General features: G+C 31.6%; 2 protein-coding genes, 3 non-coding genes and 1 pseudogene across 7 annotated transcripts; 3 read left to right on the top strand and 3 right to left on the bottom strand.

Moving 5' to 3' along the window:
* The first annotated feature begins 1,070 nt into the window (after positions 1-1,070).
* Positions 1,071-1,142, top strand: TRNAG-UCC. The gene has a single exon. It is a non-coding gene; the product is annotated as a tRNA-Gly (tRNA).
* Positions 1,143-1,358: 216 nt separating this feature from the next.
* On the bottom strand, positions 1,359-1,430 carry TRNAG-UCC. The gene has a single exon. It is a non-coding gene; the product is annotated as a tRNA-Gly (tRNA).
* Positions 1,431-3,170: 1,740 nt separating this feature from the next.
* Positions 3,171-4,395, top strand: LOC116404418 (annotated as a pseudogene).
* Positions 4,396-6,360: 1,965 nt separating this feature from the next.
* Positions 6,361-6,432, bottom strand: TRNAG-UCC. The gene has a single exon. It is a non-coding gene; the product is annotated as a tRNA-Gly (tRNA).
* A 2,383-nt stretch (positions 6,433-8,815) lies between these two features.
* LOC101219238 (probable polyamine transporter At3g13620) lies at positions 8,816-10,462 on the top strand. Its single transcript, XM_004139088.3, has one exon. The coding sequence runs from the start codon at positions 8,887-8,889 to the stop codon at positions 10,309-10,311; it is 1,425 nt and encodes a 474-aa protein (XP_004139136.2). The 5' UTR covers positions 8,816-8,886; the 3' UTR covers positions 10,312-10,462.
* A 9,654-nt stretch (positions 10,463-20,116) lies between these two features.
* On the bottom strand, positions 20,117-25,230 carry LOC101223026 (glucan endo-1,3-beta-glucosidase 4). 3 transcript variants are annotated; one of them, XM_004139025.3, is made up of 5 exons: positions 25,018-25,230; positions 24,172-24,350; positions 22,638-23,882; positions 21,001-21,028; positions 20,117-20,595 (listed from the first exon to the last, which is right to left on the bottom strand). In XM_004139025.3, the coding sequence occupies exons 2-5, from the start codon at positions 24,233-24,235 to the stop codon at positions 20,445-20,447; spliced, it is 1,488 nt and encodes a 495-aa protein (XP_004139073.1). In that variant the 5' UTR covers positions 24,236-24,350; positions 25,018-25,230; the 3' UTR covers positions 20,117-20,444. The 3 variants fall into 3 exon arrangements, with proteins under 3 accessions (XP_004139073.1, XP_031742901.1, XP_031742904.1); XM_031887041.1 differs by lacking the exon at positions 25,018-25,230 and adding an exon at positions 24,776-24,933; XM_031887044.1 differs by lacking the exon at positions 25,018-25,230 and adding an exon at positions 24,757-24,922.
* Between the last annotated feature and the right edge of the window lie 141 nt (positions 25,231-25,371).

Below are 25,371 nucleotides of genomic sequence, written 5' to 3'. Positions count from 1 at the left end.
AAACTTATGTTTGACAATATAATTTGTTTTAAGTTTTATAGATACTATGTGAGATGTCTCTGCATTGGTGGTTTTCTGACAAGTGGATGCTTTCTAATTAAAAATGTTGACTTTTGAAAAATACTTTCCTTTCTTATCAGTAGTATTCTATGCAGATTTCTTTCATTTTCTATGCATGCATGACTGCTTTGAAAGTTAGGGTTATTGCTCCTTTGTCTATCCACTTTGTTTATTTAAAAGATATGTAGTCCTATAATTGTCTAGGGTTCGCCTTTTAGTTTGAAGAAGATTATTGTATGTTCCATCATCGTGTTGTGTATTTGGTTGCCATTGGAGATAAGCATTGGAAAGAAGAAAGCTATTTTGCAATATTGTTAAGAGATATACTCCAAGATATTCATCACACTAAAATTATATTGCATTTTAACCAAGAAGGGATTTTCAAGTGAAGGAGGTGCCTATGCAAATTGAACAAAGTGACTTGGTTCTAAGAAGGAAAGATGCAGTTGAAGTGAGAAGAAGCTGTCACACCACTTAAGAGGAACTCATGTTTTCTTGATAGGGAGTATCTTTGTCTTAAGAGGAGTCTAAGACATCCTTTACCAAATACAACAACCTAGCGAGAGTCTAAGTTAACATGAAAGAGAGTCTCCATTCCTTGGGATGAGCCTAAGAAAAGATTGGGTGATTAAGTTGTTTGGGAGTGACTGTATTGAGTTTGAAAACCGTCTTATTTTTCTAAACAACATTATTAAAGTAAAATATTCCATCCGGACGTAGAAGCACATCATCTTTGCTCGTTTGTGTTTATTGGTTTTAACAATATTACCCAAAAAATGTTTGCTTAAAAAATCATGTCAGCAGAGATTCAAACACCTTACCAGCAAGGTTAGAAAAGAACTGTTTTTTTATGGTCAAATCAATCGTGTATTTCCATACGTAAACTCTTCTCTTTTTTTTTTCTCTTCCAATTATTTAGGGTTTAAAAAATCCTTATACATATAAATTGCACTGTATTGCTTCGGTAATACACTTAAAAAACAATTGCACTGTAAATATTCTAACCAACGGCGTTTGTAGTCCAACGGTTAGGATAATTGCCTTCCTAGCAATAGACCCGGGTTCGACTCCCGGCAAACGCACGCATTTTTTTCATTTCACATTTTTAAATATATATAACATTTAAATAGCACTCATAAGTAAATAAAAAGGAAAGATATATGTATTACAAAATTTGGATTTTTTTTATTTTATTCAACAGTTAAATATTTTGGTGTTTGGTTGTATTTATGAAAATTAACCTTACAAATTTAGTTATTTCAACATTAAATGGACTAAAAAAGCAAAGTTGTCAAAAATGCGTTTGCCGGGAGTCGAACCCGGGTCTATTGCTTGGAAGGCAATTATCCTAACCGTTGGACTACAAACGCTGAATATGCAAGGAACTATTAGTCGTAAATTATGGATTTATCAAATTTTTAAAAAGCTTTAAAATGTAATAGTAGTCCCTTCCTATTTTTCCAAAATATATTCACATACTATCTTATATCATTTCTTAAATTAAAATCAAACCATTATTATTATTACACGTTAATTTTTTCATAAATTCTAGATTTTTCCTTCCATAATTTCTTCATCTCTTCGTCTATAATTTATTCCTTTTTCATCATCTTTCATCTTGGATGTCATCTTTTTTCACAAAGTCAATATTTTTCTCTTGATACTTGTGTCCTTCTTCTTCTTCTTTTTTCATCATCTCTCATCTCTTCGTTCACCAACATCGTTTAAACTGGATACACAAGTATAATATCGTTTAGACTGGATACAAAATCATTTAGACTAAATACAAGATTGTTTAGACTAGGTACAAAATTGTTTTTTCACGTGTGTGATCGATTAATTTCGAACTTTTTTTTTTCCATGTTGTGAGCTTGTGGACTTTTTCCTTTTTAACAAATGTTCTATACAGTGTAAATAGTTTTACGCTTTGTTCTGGTTTTTTAAAAAAATCTTTATTATTCTTACATGTAACAATTTTTTTTAATAAAAATGAACATAAATTAGCTTTATTTTAAGTCTTTGGCATAAAGACTAATTAAATTTATGATTTGATGTTAAATTTAGACAATTAAATGTATAGGACTAAAAAGATGAAAAATCAAAGAATTAATATCGATGTCAACCTATGATATTTTTAACCAAAGAATTATTTAGCTTTTATTCCATTTAATGATCTTGCAGAAATTTTTATGTAGTATTATTTTTTATTAATGTAAGCATAACACTTTACTAACTGGCATGTATTATCCAAGTTCAAATTCTTATACTCTATTGAAAAATTTTAGAAAAAATTAAACTAAATTAGTTTCTCCCTTTTACTAAAAGTATTTAAATAAAATTGAGTATTTATATATATATATATATATATATATATATATATATATATATATATATATATATATATATATATATATATATATATATATGTTTTCTTCTTAAATTAATTCAAATGATTCATAAATAGAACCATTAATTAAATATAATAAAATATTTCACAAACTCAACACTTATAAGTTTGCATTACATTGTTCGGTATTCTAAGCATGTCACTACGTATTCAAACCTTCAAATTTGCACTTCAAACTTAGTTTTCTTAAATTCATACTATCTAAATTAAATCTCTCGACCTCACCTCCAAGCTTAACATTTTAAACCTATGCATCAAGTGTCTCGAAATGCTAACAAAAAAAGGAACTTACAAAGATTATATAACTCGTGTCAAAATAATAATGGTTTTGGGATTCTTTGCAAAATATGGGCCTAAAATATTTTAAAACAAAAACAAAATTGCAAAATATGAAAATTGATATTGTCTAAAGTTGTTTCTTACGAATAATAATAACAAAGAGAAATATAGGAAGCAAGTAAGAAAATGCGGAGAGAACAACGTTTTGCAACATTGATCATATTCTATTTAAAATGTTCCATACTATTCTCTTGTTTATTTAAAAACTTTGGTCCCTGTGTCATATTTACAAAATATAATAAAGTTTTAAATTTCTTAATTGATATATTTTTAATAATTTTGTCATTCATAACAAAAAAAACTTTTTGCATAAACAAAAAAAAACTTTATTAAATTAAATTGAAATATATTGAATGGTATATGATGTGGATATGAAAGCTTGGAGTTTGATATTTCTAAAGGATTTAATGTAGCTGTTGGGCCTTCCCTTTATAAACAAGGAATTGCCTGTGGTGCATGCTATCAGGTATATATATATATTTATATTGTCTCTTTTTTTTATTTTTTATCCTCTCTTTGCTTCCACAATCTGATAATACAAAAGACTTTCTATCCAAACATATGTCTACATATCATGGTGATTTAAATATATGGTCTAGATCAAACCCTTCCATGCAAAAATACACCATTCCTTTCTTGTATAGCTACTTTTACTCAAATATATAGTTGTAGCAACATCTATCTATTTTAAGCACACATTTCCACATTTGACTATGATATTCGTACCTATCGTCTATATTTATAGATCACTATCATGTATGAAATTATAAATCATTTACTTTTGTAATCAGTTTGACTCAAAGTTGTGTGGTTGTACATCATATCATCTATACATCACTCTTATGCACGTCATTATATACTCTTTAAAATTTAGAGGATGACAAGTATGTTTGCCTTTTACGTAGGTAAGATGCAAGAACAAGAGATTGAGCAACTTATTGAAAACAAAATTAGTTTTGACAGATCAAAATTATGAAAATAAAACAGAATTTCTTCTGGTGAAGAAGGCTTTTGAAAATTGATACGTTGGATGTAAAATAGAAGAGGTATAAATATTATATATAAATAACATTTGATATATGAAGGCCCTTATTTAAGTTAGTTCAAAATTAAATGAACTCATATAAATTTTGGGGATTGTTTTTATTTTGAAGGATACCATGTGATTACAAAAACAAAAATTTGATGGTGCAAGTTGTAGAATGGAGTAGCAAACCATAGTATTTGGCCATCAAATTCCTATACCAAGGTGGTCAAACTGATATTCAAGCAGTTAATATAGCTCAGGTCAGTTCAAAATCAATACAAAACGATCAGCTAATTAATTAGTTTTTGTTTTTTGTTTTTTGTAAAATACTAAATATTGTTGTTCATATGTGAATTGAATTATTATTTGATATATAGATTTGGTTTTCCAAGAGGGAGTCCAATGAAAAAGCACTAGAGGAGCATTACAAATATGGATGATGGTAAGTTCAGGATATATAATAAAAGATGGATTTATGCACATTATGTTCTTCCTACTGCTTGGTGATCGAAATGGAAAGATTTATGACACTGAAATTCAAATCAAAGACATTGCTGCTTAATATTGCCGACCTTACAACTGTGCTGACAAGCCATGGAATTAAACCAACATTTCATAAATTTATGTGTATTTCTTTCTTGTTTGTTTACCAATGTGACTAAATAAGAATTAGTTACGGAGTCACGTAAAATCACATAGAACACATCAAACTTTTGTTACCCAGTTCAATGACACACTATCTACATCTGATGGGCTTTAGATCTATGGTAAGAGATTATATATCAAAGACCACTTGCAATCTTCTCATCAAGTATTCTGGACTTTTCAGTAATTTTCTATCTTCTATGTGCAATATCGTAATTCATAAGTCAAGAAGGGACACATCGAAACGTCTCATCAATCGAAATATATCACCAACCACACCTTTTCAAGAAATTATTTTTTTTTTCTACAAATCATAACAAAACATTCACATAATAATATGAAGTAACTATGGGAAGGGATCCAAACAACTCGAGAATGAAGGGATAGCACAACCAACCAACCAATCTCAATAACCAAATTCAGAATAACATAATAAATAAATACAATAAAGGAAGTGAGACCACAACAATAACAAACTCCCCCTTGAGACCAGCTTCCTTTATTTGAGCAGACAAGCACAAAACAAACCAACAACCTAATCACTAGCAGAACCAAACACAGAGAAACTAGAAACAACCCAGAAGTTATATTGAGAAGCAAACCAAAAATAGCTAGCCACACAACACTTTAGTCACAAAAAAAAATATCATACCCAGATCTGAATAAGCTAATCATCAACAAAGCAAAACATCAAATCCATATCTGTTCGTAGAGGACCAAAGCAGATCTAAACCAGCTAATCATCAACAAAACAAAATAGCAAATTCATATTCATTCATAGAGTGTTGAAGAAGATCACATCACATAACACCCATATACACTCCCCTTTGCTTGCTGACAAAATAAAGTTAAGAAGCAGGAACAGTAACTGAAAACATCATCCTTTGAAGATCTTGTCAGTAATGACTCCACCATAGAGCAATGAGCAAATAAAACCCGCATAATACTCTACTCGACTCCTCAAAAAGTACTTGAAGAACTTGAGACATCATGGGAGCAAAAAGCAACAACCCAACAGAAGGAGGCGGGAAGAATGAAGAAAGAGGAGCGAGAACCACCAGGAGCAAGACAGAAATCTAAAGACGTAGATCATAAACATGTGATTCGTGCTTCTTGAAACAGTCGAAAACTCAAGTTCATAGTCTTAGAAGCTGGACCAGCCACATCAATAGTAGATAGAATGATAGGATGCTATTTTATGAAAAATAACATATTTGATGCTCAACCGAACAGAAGGTAGTTGACCATTTGTAGGCCAAGAGTGAACTATGCCACTAGTGAGTTCCACTACCAATTACTCAAAAGATTGATAAGTAACAGCAAGATCTTCATACACAGATAATTCCATAAACTAATTGAGGAGAGATGAAGAGATTGTAAAGCAAACCCCATGCACATGCACGACCTTCTGAAATTCTATGGCACTAGAATCATTAAACTTAGCAGAAAGGTTAACAATCAATTCCGCTTCTACCTTTCGTCTTAATATGCAGTCTCCCCCTGTGAGAGACTCCTCAAAACAATCTTCAATGTTTAGGCTCCCCTAACTTGCACGGATCTTCTCAAACAAATCAGTCACAATGTCATAAACAAAATGTTCAATACCACACATCACACAGACTGAGTACTTCGTAAAAGACTTTTCTCAACACATAATTTTGTTGCACGTTTTTTCACACTTTGTCTTCAACCACGCCAATATCACACGACCACACACTTATAAAAAAAATAGGTGAAACATCGTAACAAAAATTGACATCGTCACACCTCACTTCTTTGAGAAGAGTGTGACATCTATTTATATAAATCTTCTTATATATATACTAGAATAAAATTGACAAAGATTTCATAAGTTTTCTTGGTTTGGTTTTGAATAGCAAAATGCGTTTGCCGGGAGTCGAACCCGGGTCTATTGCTTGGAAGGCAATTATCCTAACCGTTGGACTACAAACGCTGAGTTGGAGAAATGAGTAGTTATTACTTTTATAATTCTCTTTATATTTAATTATTTGTTGATGTTTAAAATCGATATCTATTTGGTCCGTTAAGTTTTAAAATGAACATTTGAGCCTTGAAAAAGTTTAGAAAATGATTCTAAATGATTCATAAGACCATTGTGACCGTTAGTTAACTAACAATAAAATGATATGATAAGATGTGACATAAAATGTATTAAATTAATACTATATTAGGGACACCGAAGAGAAGTTTTATTTAATACGATTAGAAAAGATTTATAAGAAGTGGAAACTACTACCTATACCAACAATGTGTATCTTCCTTTTCGATGATTCAATTATGTGGGATGAGGGACTTTATAAGATTTTTCATAAGAAGCATGTAATGGAAGAGAGGTGAAAATAAAAGGAGGAAAGGAGTGGAAAAAGATTAGTTTTGATTGGATGGGGTAAGATTGTGTTGTGGTTTGCTTTAAAAGGAAATAATAAATGAATTAGAAGGCATCATATGGAATCCTATTTTAATGTTGAAGGCTATTCTAATTTTCTCATATTGTAGCGTAAAGATACAAGTCGAGAATCCCCAAAAGAAAAGAAAAGAAAAGGTAAAGAAACTAATGGAATTTTCAAATAATGCTATTTTAGATATACATTTATTAGCTCACATCCAAAACCACTCATTTCAATTACGTTTTCCAAATTTTTATTTCTTTTCCTTTTTTATATCACCACCTTCATCCCACTAAACTTCATTAATAAAAATTTGATTATATTTTTGTATTATTTTAAAAATATAATTAGATAATTTTACCAATTTGAAAATGTACATATGAACTGTTACATGCTAAAATTGAATTATTAAGGTCATGTTTGATAATCACTACATTTTTTTTTAGTATCTGAATAATAAAAATCCAAAAAATTAGGAGTAGAATGAATATTTATAGACTTAATTTACAAAAACAAAAAAAAAAAACTAAAAATCAAATAGTTTATTTTTTGTTTTTAAAAACTAGTCCTATTTCTAAGTTCCTTTGTAATGTTATCTATTTCGGGCTAGCGTTTTAAATAAAACTAAGTTATGTTTTGAAAACTAAATATATATATATATTATATATATATATTATATATATATATATATTATATATATATATATATATATATATATATTAATATAGTTTTTAAAAGTAGGTCTTTTAAAAAAATATAACAAATCCACTGAATATTTAACCATTTCAAAAAGAAAAAAAAAAGTTTACATTACCCACAAATAGAAAACCAAATATGTTCGGTTAACACACAATTAATTGGTCACTCACTGGTGTAATATATTTAATAATTTTTTTGTAACGTTTCAAATCTACATGATCATGTACCAATATCCTAACGATTTTTTTTCAAAATATTTTATATTTGATATATTTGGTATAAAATTTATGATTGATTGAAAACAAAGACGATGATTTCAAAAAATTATAAAAAAAATGTAGAAGAAGAGAAGAAAGACGGTGGAGAGGGGAAATTGCATTAGATATTTTGGTGTTTTGTTATAGGAAAATTGCATTAGATAAAAAAATTAAAAAAACAGTTCACAACACTTTTTTTTTTTTTCATATAACAAATTTGGTAAATATAATTTTTTGTTCAGGAGTTTAAATGTTTTAATTGAAAAAATGAAAATCAAATTGAGAAGAAATAAGTATAAATTTTTAAAAACTAAATGCTTAATCTAGGAAATGGAAAAAAAAAAGAAAAAGTAAACAAGAAATTGCATATGAAAGAAATGGAAAGGGAGAGCAAAAGTTGAATACTTTTCTTGAAAAAATAGGGAGGGTTGTTTTATGTTTATGAAAAATTGTCAATTAATAGTTAAGATTTGATTTTTAGATTGAAAATTGATTGTTTATAGAATATTTAAAAGGATTTGTGGATTTATGGATAGTTGAATGGAGAAATTGCCCTTAAATAATAAATCAATCAATCATGCAGTTTTAGCATTTAGCATCCAACAATATGGCCCTCTCCTCCTCAACTCATTTATTACCTATAAAACAAAAATGTGGGTTTTCAAAATGTATTGGATAATTGACTCCTTTTATCATTATTTTTCAAAAGGTTCCTTTTCTTTACTTTTTAATTTTTAAAAATGGACTTCAAAACAAAGGTCATGGAAGTATTTTTATTAAAAAGCTTGACACCAAATGAATATATTCTTACAAACCCAAAGACTAAAGACTAAAGAGATGTGTTCTAAACATTGTAGACCAAACCCATTCTTTTTCAAAATTTAAGACTAAAATGGTATATATCTTTTTTGAATTAATAATATTAATAACAAACTTGTTGATATATTTTTCTATTTTCCTCTTTTTATTTGTCTTTTATAATCTTACAAGGCTCTATTTTTAGTTGTTTGGTTTTGTTTGTTTGTTAGCTTCTCCCAATCAATCATGGCAGATGACAAACAACAGTCCAACTCCAACCAACCGGCCACCACCGATTCCTCTTCTCAAATCCTCCCCACAACCACTCCCTCCACCCCTCCCTCAGTCAGAAAAAAACTCACTCTAATCCCCCTCATCTTCCTCATCTACTTCGAAGTCGCCGGCGGCCCTTACGGCGAAGAGCCAACCGTCCAAGCCGCCGGACCTCTCCTCGCCATCATCGGCTTCATCGTCTTTCCTTTCATATGGAGTGTCCCGGAGGCTCTAATCACGGCAGAGCTCTCCACCGCTTTCCCCGGCAACGGCGGCTTCGTCATTTGGGCCGAAAGAGCCTTCGGACCCTTCTGGGGTTCTCTCATGGGTACATGGAAACTCCTCAGCGGCGTCATCAACATCGCCGCCTTCCCTGTCCTCTGTATCGATTACATCAAGAAAATTGCTCCGCCGCTTGAATCCGGCTGGCCCCGCCGCATCGCCGTCCTCGCTTCCACCCTCATCCTCGCCGCCCTCAACTACATCGGTCTCACCATCGTCGGATACGTTGCCGTCGTTTTAGCCTTCTTATCTCTCTTACCCTTCATTTTAATGACCTTCATTGCAATCCCCAAAATCAAGCCCCATCGATGGCTGATTTTGGGCGATAAGGAAAGGGATTGGAATCTGTATCTCAACACTCTGTTTTGGAACCTCAATTTCTGGGATAATGTAAGCACACTCGCCGGAGAAGTTGAAAACCCCCAAAAAACGTTCCCCAAGGCTCTGTTCGTCTCTGTAATATTCACTTGTCTTTCTTACTTAATCCCACTCTTAGCCGTAATCGGCGCCGTAGATGTTGAACAATCCGCTTGGGGATCTGGATTCCACGCACAAGCCGCAGGAATAATCGCCGGAAAATGGCTGAAATTCCTCCTGGAAATCGGTTCAACGTTATCAGCAATTGGGCTTTTCGAAGCCCAATTAAGCAGCAGCGCGTATCAAATTCTGGGTATGGCGGAGATTGGGGTTTTACCCAAATTCTTCGGGAGTAGAGCGAAATGGTTCAAGACGCCATGGATTGGGATTGTGATCTGCACGGCGATTTCTCTGGCGGTTTCGTACATGGATTTCACGGACATTGTAGCGTCGGCGAATTTCATATACAGTTTAGGAATGTTGTTGGAATTTTCATCGTTTGTTTGGTTGAGATGGAGGCATCCAGGGATAAAGAGGCCGTTCAAAGTTCCATTGAAACTGCCAGGTTTGATTATGATGTGTTTGATTCCGTCTGGGTTTCTGGTGGTTGTGATGGTTTTTACCCATAAGAATGTGTTGTTGGTGAGTGGTGGAATGACGGTGGGTGGGATTTTGTGGTTTGGATTGATGAAGATTTGTAAGAAGAAGAAGATATTGGAGTTTAATCCTGAACCTGAAGCCATTGTTGAATTATTGTGAGAGAAACAAGAATGTTTATGGTTTTTCTCTGCTTTTAAATTTTTAATGATACAGTTCTTAGTTAAGATATTTTGTAGTTTAATTTTTACAGCTTTTAAATATGTAGATACTTTGAAGGTAATGAATGAAACTCTTTTAATTTCTTTGTTCACGTTGTTCCATAAGGTAGGTGTGGTCATAAATAGCCCACATTCCACATCTACCTCTACGTAGACATCTCCATTTTCTCTAGGGGCAGGGTCCTGTGGAGACCCATCTCGGTTCCGGCACTGATTGTCCGATCAGATGGAGAATGGACCAATGGGTGAGGGCTCCCCGTTCCCTAAACAAATCTCACCTTCAAAATAAAACTTACAAATCTCTCATTTTATATAAATATCAATTACTATATTCTCAAAATATATATTAAAAACTTGAATTATATCTTTACACATTAAATATCGAGAGATTTTTATATATTTAAAAATGTTCTTTAAAATATTCATTTTCTTTTTGGACAAATTTATACTGATTTAGTTTGAATAAAAATGTATTGAAAATGACATGTTTAATTGTCTGAAGACAAGAAAGAAAAAAAAATGACACGTTTAATATAGAAAAATTTAAACAATTTTATATGGTTGAGAAAAAAAAAATGAAAACTTTAAGAACAAAATGAAGAGAGAAATTTTGTGAATCTCAGCCCTAAGTCCAAGGCCAAGGCTATAGGTATTTTTTATTGATAAATTTTATTCTATCTTAAATATTTAATTTATAAAATAATATAGAGAAGACTTATTTATCAAAAATTTCAAACTCCTTTAACTTTATACTTTTGATATAATATATATAACAAAAAGTAGGAGAATGAATATTTAGATTGTTGGTAAAACTGTCAAATTAGTACCTTTTAGATGTAAGTTCAAATGTCATATTTACAACGTTATTATTAGATTATTCTTTGAAATTTGAAAAGATTAAAGAGTAGATAAAGATTCTGTATTCAAAGTCAATTTTGTTTAATGGAATCTTAGAGTTGGGTTTGAGAAAACTATTTCAATCAGTTTTGTTTTTCTATTTTTTATAAATATCTTAGCTGTCAAAGGTGAACCAATGAAGGGTAATTTCTAACCTCTTTTTTCATTATAATTTTATGAATTTATTGAAAATTTATGGAAATTTTCATTTTTAATTATTTCTAGTATAGTTTAGATATTAGTGTAAATGTGAATATGAGAGCAAAAAAATTTTAAAAAAGATGGAGAAATAGTTACAAAATAGTATAACGTTTTGGAATATTTTGAGATCAAATTGTCTGAATCAATAATATAAGAAAAACTAAGAAAGTGTTTATAGATTTTATGTTGAAAAACCTGATGATGGAATCACTAAATTTAATTTACTCTCTTACTGAGTTTGACCATATATTATAAATATTTGTAGATTTGATTGGAAGAAGAATTGATTATAGAAAACAAAATTCATAAATAACAGAAAAATACCCCAAAAGAAATTGTTTTGAAATTCATGGGGATGAAACTTTTCAACCTCTAAAAAGGTTATATCTAATATTGTTAAACTAACATATCACTTCTTGAGAAGAAAATAAAAATGTAGTGAACTAATCTTAACATCATATAAAACTCTTTACACCTTCTCATATTGACTTTTGTTGTACCAAACAACTCTAAGGTCTTTACCTTTAATGATCATTTATCACCTCACTTAACTTGCACGCCATCATGCATAAGGGTCTACTTTTAATTTCTATATATTACATTGGTAAATAAGATGTTCAAGCTATCACAAATACAAAAATATAGCATAGAAACAACGAAGCAAGAAAAACACTCAGATCCTTTAGTGACCCATTTTGGTGATATGCGATCATACGTCGATGGAATGCTATACTCTGGAAAGGACGATGAATTCACTAATATAAAAAGTCAAGTGCTTACAATGTAATACTTATTTGAAATAATTAAAGTGGTGATGTTTAACTATGACACATGTAGAGCCTAACTTATTTATTATATGGGCTCCTTCTAGGTGTGACACTTCTTCTTAATGGAACTTAAACTCCTCCTATGTGGATGTTAATAACGATACACTTTGACTTTTTTTAGTGTATGAGACTCTCTCTCTTTTGATGTTATCTTTCCTCCAACTTGTGAAAGACTCTTCAATATAAGAACTTAGGCTTATGTACATTTGAGTATACTCCTTTGTGAGTAATGATATATGAGGCTCTCCATAAGATAAAGTATCATTCTCAAATTACTAGAAGAAAAAGGTACTCTCCTAATGCCTAAAATTGTTGAAGAATAGCTGAAAACACGTAAAAAATGATCTACTATATATCATTGTTGACATCGATTAGAGTTTAGAAAAAGATGCATTTTAGACTCCATTATGGAGGCTAAGTACGTCGTTGTTTGCAAAATAGCAAAAGAAGCAGTTTGGCTCAGCAAATCCCTGCATGTTTTGGAAGTTTTTCCAAACATAAACTTATTTATCGTACTTTATACTATGACAACAGTGGGATAGTAGTCAATTCTAAAACATCCCACAGCTACAAACGAGAAAATCACATAGAGAGGAAGTATAATCTAATAAGGGAGATTGTTCAACAAGGAGACACATGATCGTTACAAAGGTCACTTCAGAGCATAACATTATTGATTCATTTACAAAGGCTCTCATGGCTAAAGTGTTCGAGGGTCATCTAGAGAGTCTAGGTTCGGTAAGATATATAAAATAATCTAGAGCAAGTCAAAGATGTGTAATGTGTATGAGGATGCTCTAGTTTATTGTATTTATATTTGTACGTTTTATGTAATATATACTTATACAATTACCATTTTTGACTAAAGTTTAGTCCAAATGGAAACTTATTGGAGTTTTTGTCTCAAAATGTTTAGATAATAAACGTAATTAAAAGTCGATGCAAACTATTTCTTGCCCACTTTAGCCTAATAAATAAAGAATAAACCTAAAACAACTAAAAAAACCCAAGGGAGAGGGTTTCCAAATAAATTACCGCCTATAAATATATCAAGATAACCGTAAGAAAAGTAGCTTCATTTTATTACTTAAACTCTCTAATTAACTTGCTACATATATACACTTTCTAATAAAGCATTAAAGCCTGTGTGGTAAGCATGATATCGATGTACAAATATTTTGATCATGAATAATTTATTCTTTCCTAGATTACAAATTTAGCGTTGTTGTCGTACGAAGGTTGCGTGCATTTTCATCATCCAAATTTTGGCATCGATAATATAATAATTTCATAATTAGTACTTTCAAATTAAGTTATAAATCTTATTATCGGTATACAATTCTTTTTTTAGAATATTAAACATTGATATTGGAACTAATAGATTATATATTTTTTAATGTATATTATTAAAATAAAGATATTAACTCTAATTTATAATATATCCAGTAGTGTTTGAAAGGTTGACGTTCACATAAATATCAATAAAAATATTGATTAAACGTCGATGTCGATTAATAATACTTAAAAATATTAAAATAAAAAATAAAAAACTATTTTAATTTTTAAACAATTTAACTTGTCTATTCATTATTTTAGTAACATTTTGTTGCTTATATTTTATATTTGGTAGACTTTTCTACAACTTAATTAAAAGCATAGATTTATATTAAAAGTACCAGCATGTCTATCGTCGACAAAAAAAAAAAAAAAAAAACTAAAACATAAAAAGTAGCCATCGAAGTTACATCGTGTGTAAAAAATATCTCTAAATTTTCAAAAGTTCCAAAAATACCCTCAATCTTTCAAAAATAGTTCATAAATATCCCTATTGGTACGTTTTGGATGAAAACCGTTAAAGTTTTGTTTTAAAAATATACTTTTGAACTATTGAAAAAAAATCAAAAACTTAAAAAATGTATTAAAAATCATGCACACAAATAGTATATGAACTGAAACTGTTAATATTTCATTAAAAAAATAACTCTAAATTAAGAATATTTTGTCGCTAGTTAGTGATATTTTTTTTTAAGTTATCTCGAGTAAAAGAATAAATTTTAAAATAAATTATATTAGCCTCATTTGGTGACGACATACAATTTTTTTTGTGTATTATTTTTAATTAAGCCTATAGGTCTACCTACTTTTCCCTCTAAATTTCTTTGTTTGTTATCTACTTTTTGGTGAAGATGGTCTTAGGCTCCGTCTAAGACATAGACTCCCTTTCTAAAGAACTTGAGCTCTCCTCAAGTTTGTGGGACTCCCTCTCACAGTGATATCTTTCCATTAAACAAAACATCATTAGTTCGAATGACTTAGACTCCTCTTAAGCTTAGGGACCCCTTCTTTTCAATCACAATTAATGAGTAGTGGTGAGGAAAATGTAGTATGTCTTCGATACATGTAAAGTTTCCTTCTTCTAACTAGGATGAAATAGCTAGAACAAGATAATAAAAATGTTTTCCTAAGATCTTAAGATAAGTTGAACAACCAACCCTAATTAGAGAAGTAAGAGTCCTTTAAAGATGCATGGTGAAATTATAATGAGCAAACGGCATACTAAATAAAAGAAGACGTCGATGGAAGAAAGAAAAGGGAAGCACCGATAAGGAAAGTATGATGCACAATCAACGTTTTTGTTAGCAATCCCTTTTTCTAAACAACAATAATGCAATGTCAATGTTTTATCATAATTTAAAACTATCATATCTACAAACATATGTCCAAAATATTTGATTATAATTTTATTTCAATGTTTTGATAGAACCTATGGAGGGTGTTGAAGAAGAAAAAAGGAGAGGGGGAGAGAATGGAAGGCAATGGATATGTATACAGGAAAGACTCATGGAATCTTCCCACTTTGATTTGAAACTTTGAGTTTGTTTGTCCCTAGAAATTGACCATTATTTTGTTGCCACCGCAAGTTCTCATCTGTTTTTTGCTATCTTTTACTTGTATTTGACTCTCTTTCTTTCTTCTTTTTCTTCTTCAACTGAATTCACAATTCTTTTTAATACAGTACATGACATGAAATGGATTCAAACTATAAACTAAAACACTTTCTGTCAAATTATTTTTTTTAGAATATAAAATTTCACTTTTCAATGCAAGTTATCCCCTTCCTCTTTAAAATTGTAAGACTTTTAACAACTCATTTCATCCCTAAACTTAATAAATTACAAGTTTATTAGTCCTTAAACTTAATCGTTTTATTTATTTGATCTTTGAAAATAAAAATGTGCCCTAAACTTTTATTTTTAACAAGTTTCTTAAATATATATTTTTTTAAAATAGTAGATTTTATAAAATATTTACAACTTATAACAAATTCTATCATATGCTATAGCGATAGAAGACTATAATTAGTAGAATCCAAAATTTTGCTATAGTTTATAAATATTTTAATTTATTTTGTTATTTTAAAAAATATCTCATTCTTAATTATGATATAGTTTTGATATATACAATGGAAGAAGGTCGATTTGGAACAAAATTCGTTGTTCATGAGACCCACATGAGCAACATATATACACCGCTGAACGGAATCCTACACTCAAAAAAAGAATTTCTTTCTCTTTTGTGTATTGTACGTCTGCTCCTCTCCAAAACACTTGAAATGTGTTTTATGCTTTCTATCCTAAAGTTGACAAAGATTAACTTTATTTACAAAATAATAATAATAATTAATACCGACTTAAAATTTTAGAAGTATAAATTGATAATATAGAAAATGATGGTAGAGAGATAGAGAGAGAGGTAATATGTGGTGTTGGAGTAATCAAACTTAATATGGAAAGGTTAACGTATCGTTAAAGTTGTTATTAATGAAATTTTATTCTGTGATTCCACACTTTTCCAATGTGTTTATATTCCATTACCATTTTCTCTCTCTTTTTCTTTTTTTTTTTCATTCTCATTCTCATTCTGACCAAATACAAAAGCTAAACATATGGTTCATATTCAGTTTCAAATGCCAAGAATATTTAGGAAAACAAGACTTGTATCAAATCATAATTAATTATATCACAACCAATATTCCACTGCCATTAATCTAAAATATAAAATCTGATAACCACCCATGTTCATACAACATTTCACAAATAATAATTAATAATTATAGGTTGATGCAAATTTTGCAAAATAAGTTTTACAAATTAAGCTCATACCTCAAATCTATTACTTTTCCAAAAATAATAAAATACAAGCATAGTCTATGAAATGTAATCATTTTATTGACGTTAAATTTTTGGAAAACGTGTAGTTCGTTTCCTAAAGAGCTTAAATCCATGAAAAGGAATAGCTAGAAAAACGATATGTTTTGTGTTAATTTTAGAGTTAACCATTTTGAATTGTCCATCAGTAAACTTTATCAACTTTAGTGTTAATCTTTGCAATCAAGGCTTAATGCTCTCTAGCGATTAATATAGTCATTGACTGACTCGTCTTTTCGCTGCTTGGTGGCAATTACTTTTATCATGCTAACAATACACTGAGTGTTGTAGAAGCGAGTGAGAAAGTCCTCCTCAAGTTGTTCTCGACTATTAATGATTTCAGGTTCAAGGTCGATGTACCAGTCGAATGTGTTTCCTTTGAGAGTTCGAACGAACTGTTCGATCAACAAATCTGCTTGCTTATCAATAGTTTCACATGTTTCGATGAAGTGAGCAACATGTGGTTTTAGGTGGTCCTTTTAATCAAATTGTTAGAACTTGGGTGGCTGGCATCTATTTAACATTCTTAGATTGTCAATCATCTTTGTATATGGTTTTAGAATACAAATGAAAAGTTTGAGTAGGTCCGCCATATTGAGTTTTGATGGAGTCTGTAATCATCTTCTACAATTGTTGAACAAACAGTGATAATGCAATTTAGCTTGAATTTTATGGTTGACTTTCTTCCAAAACTGTTTTCCCTCTATCATTATTCATGATGGTATGTGTATGGCCTGATCCAGCAGCGTCACAACTCTCTATGTGATTTTTTAGAGATGCAATCTCATAATCCATTTCTTCAATTGCCTTCATAAGCATGTTAACATTATTTTCGAGCTCTACCATTCTATCTTCACTTGTATCCACGTCAGCCACCATAATTGACATTATATTTGGATGTGGCATCTTCTCACTTGAGTGTTTCAAGGACAAAATGAGTTTTGTCTATTACAATATTTTCCTTGATTATGATTCCACCTTTTAGTAGCTTTGTCAGTTGTTCCCAAATGTTTTTTGCAACTACATGTCCTCAAATGATTTATACTCCTTTGAGCGGCTGTGAGTATATTTGGCCTCTTGTTAATGTCGTTTAGAGCTTTGGATGTCATGATTTCTTAAGATATTCTTTGCAAAAAGAGAAAGAGATGAAAGATAGAGACTCGTTCCACTGGGCGTGCCAAACTGTTCACACGAGATTTTCGGATAAATGTAATTCATGGAATTTGAACTTTGTATATTGATTTATAATTAGTGAATACAACCTCAAATATTTATTCATTTGATGTTTTCTCTTTAATATAAATAGAAATCTAGAACTACTTGTTCCTCGATTTTCAGGAAGTTGTGGTTGCAAATTAATTTAAGTTTCAATCTTATAAAATTCAAGAAAAGTTTAATCTTCCAAGCCTTCAATCTTTATGAGGAAGGTAATCAACCTTCAATCTTTCTGAGGAAGGTAATCTCGAGGTTGATAAGAAATTTCACCTTGAGATCTTTTAGAAGTTCGAATCTTCCATTCTTTAGAGTTTTAATTCTTTCCTTCAACCAAAGATCCTCAAATAAATGGTAGGGTTTCTATTTATAGAAAATTTTCACGGGCTTTAGGTGGGTTTAGACTTAGGCTTGGGCCTATTTATTTTATAAACTTGGGCTTGGACTCATTTGCTTATTGGGTTTGGGCGGGTGCCTATTACCTTCATTGACCTAAATTTTCTATATGTACCTTAAACTAGGTTCGATATAAGAAAACTTAATTAACCAAACCTAATCAAAATATATTTATCACTATTTTTGTTATGATAAAGTGACGGGATTTAATTGACTAAAATTTGTTGTTCAACACAATCCAACTTACCTTCTATATGTGAAAACAACGTAAATCAGATAAACCAATCAGTAAAATTGAGAATGATTTAGAGTTTGTTTTCACATAAGGTATACTTGTTTATTTAATTTTTTTATATATATAAACTATTTAAAATAAAATTTAGAAGTGTTTTAAAAACTCTCGCTAAATGCTTTGTTTTTCTCTAAAATTGTTTTTAAATTTTAAAATTGAAGAGTTCTGCATTAATTAAAAATGAATAATGAAAGATGAATGAAATTGACTTCATTTTGGCTAAACATCAAAAGTTCTTTAGTTTTGTTATTTTTCAGTATGTTGTGGATTTTTGGCCATACACTCCAATTTTCTTTTGGTGTTTTTATCATAGAATTCTGCTTCTGTAATATTTCGATTTTATTTTCTTAAATTTTGTAATCGATCATAAATTTAATGTGTTATTTTATCACTTGTAATGGGACTAAATTTTCTTATTCAACACTCCCCACCATGGAAGAAATTTAGGAAGTGGTAATTAACAACTTCGATACATTTCAAATCTTATTTCATTCTTTCTTGCTTCTACTTTTGTGATCATTTTATTCTCTTTTAGAGCATTCAAACCCTTTGGGTGGTTTATGAAAGTTCTATATTATACGCAACCTATTGTAATCTGTAGTGTTTCAATCATTTTCCTTACATTTGAACATCCAACTATCTAATTTGATGGCAAAAGTTTTACGTTCTTTGATTTAACTATGCATCTAATGTCTATTTTATCATCTCACCAAGTGGTTGGTTTGTTGTTCAAGGTGGCTCCAGGCTTCGATTTTGAGGATTCCTGATGGTGTCTTGTAATTTCTTCAGTGGGTTTGGTCGTTCTTTTTTACTTGATTTTAGATTTTCTCAATGTGTTTTACTTTTGTCTTGACCTCAAGACTACAGAGAACTTAACGTACAACATTTACAATTTTAATATTTACCTAAAGAGAACCATAACGTTTGAAAATCATTTTTGACAGAGTTTAGAGCATAATTGTGGTACCTCTTGTTTTGAGGATATTGATTAGTTTAATATCATTAGAACTCATCGTGTTAGGTTCTTTGTTTTCAACTAAATATTGAATTGATCAAATAGCTAAAAGGTCTCCAGAAAGCCATTGTTTTTTTTTAATTTCTTGTTGATTTTGTCATGTTATTGAACTTTCTTTGACAGCACCCTTTCGCTTATGTGTTCATGATCATAAAGTATAATGACATAAATTTGGTGAAGTACCATTTTCTTACACTACACATGAAGGTCCCTTGGAGGTCCCATGGATATCTTAGGACATGATGGATCGTATAACTTGATGATCGTTAGTGATAAGATCAGTACAACCTATTGTTAGGGGATCAATGTCAAGTTACTAAATGAAGATTAGTTAATTAGTTTTGAATCATTAAAATCTTAATCAGTGGTGAATAGGTACTTTATTAGTAGCTAATAAAATCAAATTTTTGACCCACTGAGATTGGAAATTCTTTTAAGTTCAAGTTTTTGCTTATTCTGTAGAGCGGACATTGCATGAGAACAACTCGATTAGCACAAAGTTTTTATGATCTACCTTAATGTCACAACTTCCATTTTATCACTCCACATGGTAAAAAAATGGATAAACTCAATACCATAGAGCTTGAGCATGTGACCAATGACCTCAGAGAGTCCATGTTAAGCCATGAGAAGCCAAAAACTTAAAAACTTTTTAATCATTTGAATAAACATAAAGTTGATCTAAATAAACTAAAGTCTTAACAAATATGACATATCAATTCCAAAATTCTAGATGGTAAACAAAGATCATGGATTGGTTTTTCCATAGACTTTCCCTCCATAACCAAAAATGGAAAGTATTAATTCCAAAAATAATATAAATTAATCATAAACTAAACCCAGTTACTACCAGCTCAGAAGAGTAAGTTACAAACTACAATGAACAATAATAAACAAAACACCTACATGTGATGAACATTTTAAACCAGGTGGTGTTGAAGAGATCATGCTCTCTTCATTTGTGCTCAATAAATTAGGAATCTGAAGAATGGTATTGGCTATTGAAGTTGAAGAACAATCTACTTTTCATGTAAAAATAAACATCAAAGCCCAAGAAAAAATTACCAAAATGAAGAGCTGAAATGAAGATATCTGCAACTTTGAACTTGCACCAGGAAGCAGACCTGAAGGCCCCGATGCTGGAGGAGAAAATCCACCTCCACCACTTGAATTTGAACTGTTTTTCAATATTTTGAATCAGTTTACAACTCAATTATTGATGTATAAATAAGTTAATTAAAAAAGAAGAAGAAAAATCCTCGACTTTGCCCTTTGTTTCATTCTTTCGGCAATGGCCTAAGACTTTTCATAAATCTTATGAAAACTCTCATTGGAGTAGAAATCCATTAAAATTTTGGATGAAAATTGAGACATGTATAAGGGGTGGCAATGACTTGGAACAGCATGGGGTCTTAATTTCCTCCTTTCTAGGCCAATGCACAAAATTCTAAGTCCAAATTTTCATCCAACATGTTGACAAATTTTTACTCTCAACGTTTTGGAACATATGTGAAAGGGCAGAGTTTGTAGGTATTTTCTTTTTTGTAATTTAGTTATGCATAAACAGACTGATTCCACTTACCTTCCCGTGAATATGCAAGACCCATGACCTGCAAAACGTAGGGGAAAGAAAATGAGAGATTAAAAGATAAAAGTTTTTGTTAAAGTTGAATCCCATACAAACCCAAATAGTCAGTAACAAATGGTGTCGTTCAAACAGCATTACAAACGATATTAAGAATATTAGAAAAAAACTGCTACTTATATAATGTATGGGAGAATCGAACTTGACTAGTTGAGGATGGCAGGCGCGTACACGTGTCAGACACTTCTTTTCAAATGGCAAAACAGAAGGGTGTATGAAACTTATGTACGATATATTCAAGTGACATATCCGTGAATACAGGTTGAATAAATCAAATCGAGCAAAGATATCAGATTCTTAATACCAAAAGAAAAGGATAAACAGAAAGCTAGAAAAGGAATAAGGAGAAATATAACAGAGTTTAGCTTATGGATAAAATGATCTGCTGAAAACATTGCAGACCCTGACTCAGAGAACTACGGTAATGTAGCGGAGAAACTAAAATCCACTTGGTGTGTGCTTAATGGAATTATAGATCTTTATAATATAAAGCACCTTGGAATCGAGCCCAATGAACAAATGCCTTTAAAATAAGGTTCCCAAAATTATATTAGAATTATGTTGCAACTGATCTTTGGGATGGAGGTACTTTATCTTGGTCTCTCTCTTTCCGCCAAGGTTAAAAGAATAAGAGATTATTAATTTTCAGATTATGCTGAGTCTGTTAGCTAAAAGAAGAGATTGATCAACCTCATCATCGTATTCGGTATTTGAAGTATTGGAGTCTTTGAGACTTTTTACAGTAAAATCTCTTTCCAAGCATTTGGTGGTTTCTATTCCTTTGGATAAATTCGTTTTTAAAGCTCTGTGAAAATGTAAGACCCCTGGGCAAGTTAATATCCTCATTTGGATAATGATATTTGGAAACTTTAATTGTTCATTCACTCTTCAAAGAAAGCTTCCATCTCATAGTTTACTGCACCCTATTTGTCCTCTTTGTATGAAGAATGGGGAAGATCTTCAGCATTTATTGCAGATTTTCAAGTAGCCGTTAGGGACAGTTGTCTCCATTTTTAATATTCAGTAGGCATTTGTGAGGATAAAGAAAATGTTATTCGGATATTGATTGGTCATTTAAAGTCAGTCTCACTCGTTATGGTCTAATTTCTAAAACGGTCAAAAGCAAGCTTTGTTTCTGTTTCAAAGGAGGAGGAAAACAAACTATGATTAAACAAAGATTTCTAAAGTAATTAGTAATGACCATGTAAGAACAAAAAATACTTTAGTGCAGTAAGTTTTGTTTTATCAAGGAAAAATGTCTTATATCTTTACCACACAAATGATTCTAAGTTCTTGTTCCTTTTTTTTCATAGAAACAACTACTTTGATTGAGAAAAAACGAACAAAAGTTATTTCTTTAATGTTAAAGAAAAAGTGGGTTAGTAATAGGAATGTGCATGAGCATCCTTTTGCAGAATTTTAAACGATTAATAGGTAAAATTCTATATTTAAAATACATTTTTAATTCAAAAGATGTTTGAATTCAAAAACTCGTCTAAATTTTATGAAGTAGGACAACTACATCTGCTAACTAAATATGAGGAACAAAGAGAAAAATTGTTAAAACAACTTACTAGGATCAACCGTCGTGAGCATAGCTGTGCTATCGAAGTCGCACGTTCCACCAGCACCACGCATTTTCTGATAGTAATCATTATATGCATAAGAAGCATGGTCAGTAATGTTATTCGGGAGAAAGCATGGCCTCCCTTGCTGAATTGCTGCACAGTTTGCCCCTCCTTGTCCACAAGCCCAGTTCAAGCCGTCTTGCAACTTATCTTCATCTGCACCATCTTTAGCCACACAATAAACTACAGAAGAATTTGCTGTTGCACGGCCAGACATTGAACTCAAAGGATAAACAGCAGATCCATTGGGGAAAAGTATACCCCAATTTTTTTCCGAGATCGGGCCTGGCCTCTTGTCTTCATTAAACAACTCATAAATGTATGTGTTGATTGGAATAGTTGGCTGACTAGGTGGACCTGAATCATTTGAAACTCTCCTGATCAGATTGCTAATGTAGGTGCCAGCATTTTGAATTGTAGCATCAGGTTCATTTGCTCCACCAAACGATGGCCAGCCAGTCTCAGTAACTACAACGGGAATCCCAGAAAAGTTGAAAGCCTCGATTGAGTAGTAGGTCGCATCAACCAAAGCATCAAACATACTATTATAATGGAAAAGAGTGTTTGGGTCAACAATCTGCTTAATTGTGGGAAGTGATCGGAAAAGTGCATAATCAAGTGGAAAACTTCCATTCCCACTAGTGTAGCCATAATAAGGATAGGCATTCAACATGTAGAAGGACTTTGTGTTCTTTAAAAACTGGAGGAGCTGATAGATCGTAGAGTTCCATGAAGCGTCAAAGGAAGCAGTGGACGGAGGGAAAGCCCGAGGTATTATGTCCATTGATTGGGGAGTGGAAACCTTGATCAGATAGTTTAGATTAGCAGCAACCAAGGCTTTGTGTAGTGAATACATGGCTGGAACTAAGACTGGACCAACGTGAGGAATTGTTGTTAGAACCTCACTGCCAACAGCAATAGCTGTAATATTTGTTCCTGGCAAGTGAGCCGCAACATTTTTATTAACCCAAGCTGCAGCAGCTGCCGGAGATTCACCAATCCTGAGAACTTCCTCATTGGTCACACCAACAATTACTTCAATGCTACTGTTTGTTAGGGCCTTTAGCAGCTGAAAATCAGCATTGTAAAGGCGGAGGTGAGTGATTTGATGGGATTTAAGAATTGCAACTATATCGGAAGCTGATGGAAGATTGGAGACACCGGTCCCAAGGTTAACCCCCACAAACGCACCTATTAATGTCAAGAACAAAGCTCAGTAACAAATAGATAGTTTGCTATATTTAAACAATTCATTCTTCATCAGGAAAAAACTAATGGAGGTTGGTTTCAAAAAAGGATTGAAGAGGCCGTGTGATTAACATTTATAAAGCCAATGCTTCTGCTGCTTATACTGACAACCACCATTGAGATCATGGAAACAAAGCTCGTGACCATTTTCAGAATATTCCAAGCAATCCAAATTTAAAACAAAAACTATGAAGGATGTTCGAAAAAAAAAAAAGTTTGATATCTAAGTTACCTAACGCATTGATACACATCCCAAATAGAAGCAAGATCACAATTCCGCGCCACCTTTCTCGCATTTTCCAATCAACCAAAACTTCAACTTCTCAGATTGGTAAAATTTTAGATTCCAGCTATTTCCTCTACGTTGCAAGAATCAAACTCCCAAAACTCAAAGAAGCAATTACAGACAATCTGCAACGATTCATGGGAAAAGGAAAAGATAAGTAAGAACCCACAACAGAACAGTTGAACAGAAACACGTAAAAGTAATTGAATGCGTGAAGAGAAAAATGCAATTATAGTAGAGTGATAGAAAACATGATTCAATTAAAGACGAATGTAAGGATAAGATTGCAAGATGACAAATTACTTCCTAATTAGCAAACATCAAACCCATTTTTGTGTTGAACTTCAAGAGAAATGAAATGGAAATGCTCCCATCTCTGGTTTTGAAATGTTGAGAGTTCAAGGGAAGAAAAAAGAAAACCAAAACCCAAAAACATTACAAATATAGCTCTCTCAGCAGATCCTCAAACAGAAGATAGATGCAATAGAGTCATCATAAACATGCAGATCAAACATTGACCAAAACACACACCCAGTGTAGCTTAGCTTACAAATGAGACACTATCTTTCAATCCCCATCTAAGAGAAAGATTGGAGAACTTCAAACAAACTGTAGCTTAGCTTCAACAGAATATCAAAAACAGGAACCCATTTCTTATTCTACTTCAACATTGCTATGACACTACTGGAAACCCAAAGTAGAGAAATCTTGAACACCAAAAATTAAGCCATAAACTACGAAACAACAAAGAACCCAGCTGGGAAAGCAAAAAAACAAGAAGTGGGCAAGTACCTGATCTGAACAATCTGACAGTAACCCACTGCAATTCCAAGAATCTTCAGTCAGCTTCAAAACAGAACCAAAACCCTAAACGCACAAAGATTAATGGAAGTTGAGAGAGGGAAGAAGAGACAGAAATGGGCAGTAAAAAAGCCTCAGAAAACTCAAGAAAAAGACAGAAGAAGCAAAAAACCAAACTCCCCAAATAGTAAGAAATTAAAAATTAAGTCCAAAACAAAAGAAGCCCACAATATCCCAACGTATAGTAAACAGAAATAAAGGTTGTGACATAGAAAAGAAGGTGTAAAAACAGATAGGAAATGCAAAGAAATGTCATACCCCACAGAGTTTGAAACTTTATTTGTT

The sequence above is a fragment of the Cucumis sativus genome, chromosome 1, assembly GCF_000004075.3.
Source record: "Cucumis sativus cultivar 9930 chromosome 1, Cucumber_9930_V3, whole genome shotgun sequence".
Lineage (NCBI taxonomy): Eukaryota > Viridiplantae > Streptophyta > Magnoliopsida > Cucurbitales > Cucurbitaceae > Cucumis > Cucumis sativus.
Note: the sequence above shows the minus strand (reverse complement) of the source record. Positions and strands in the feature narration are given on the sequence as shown.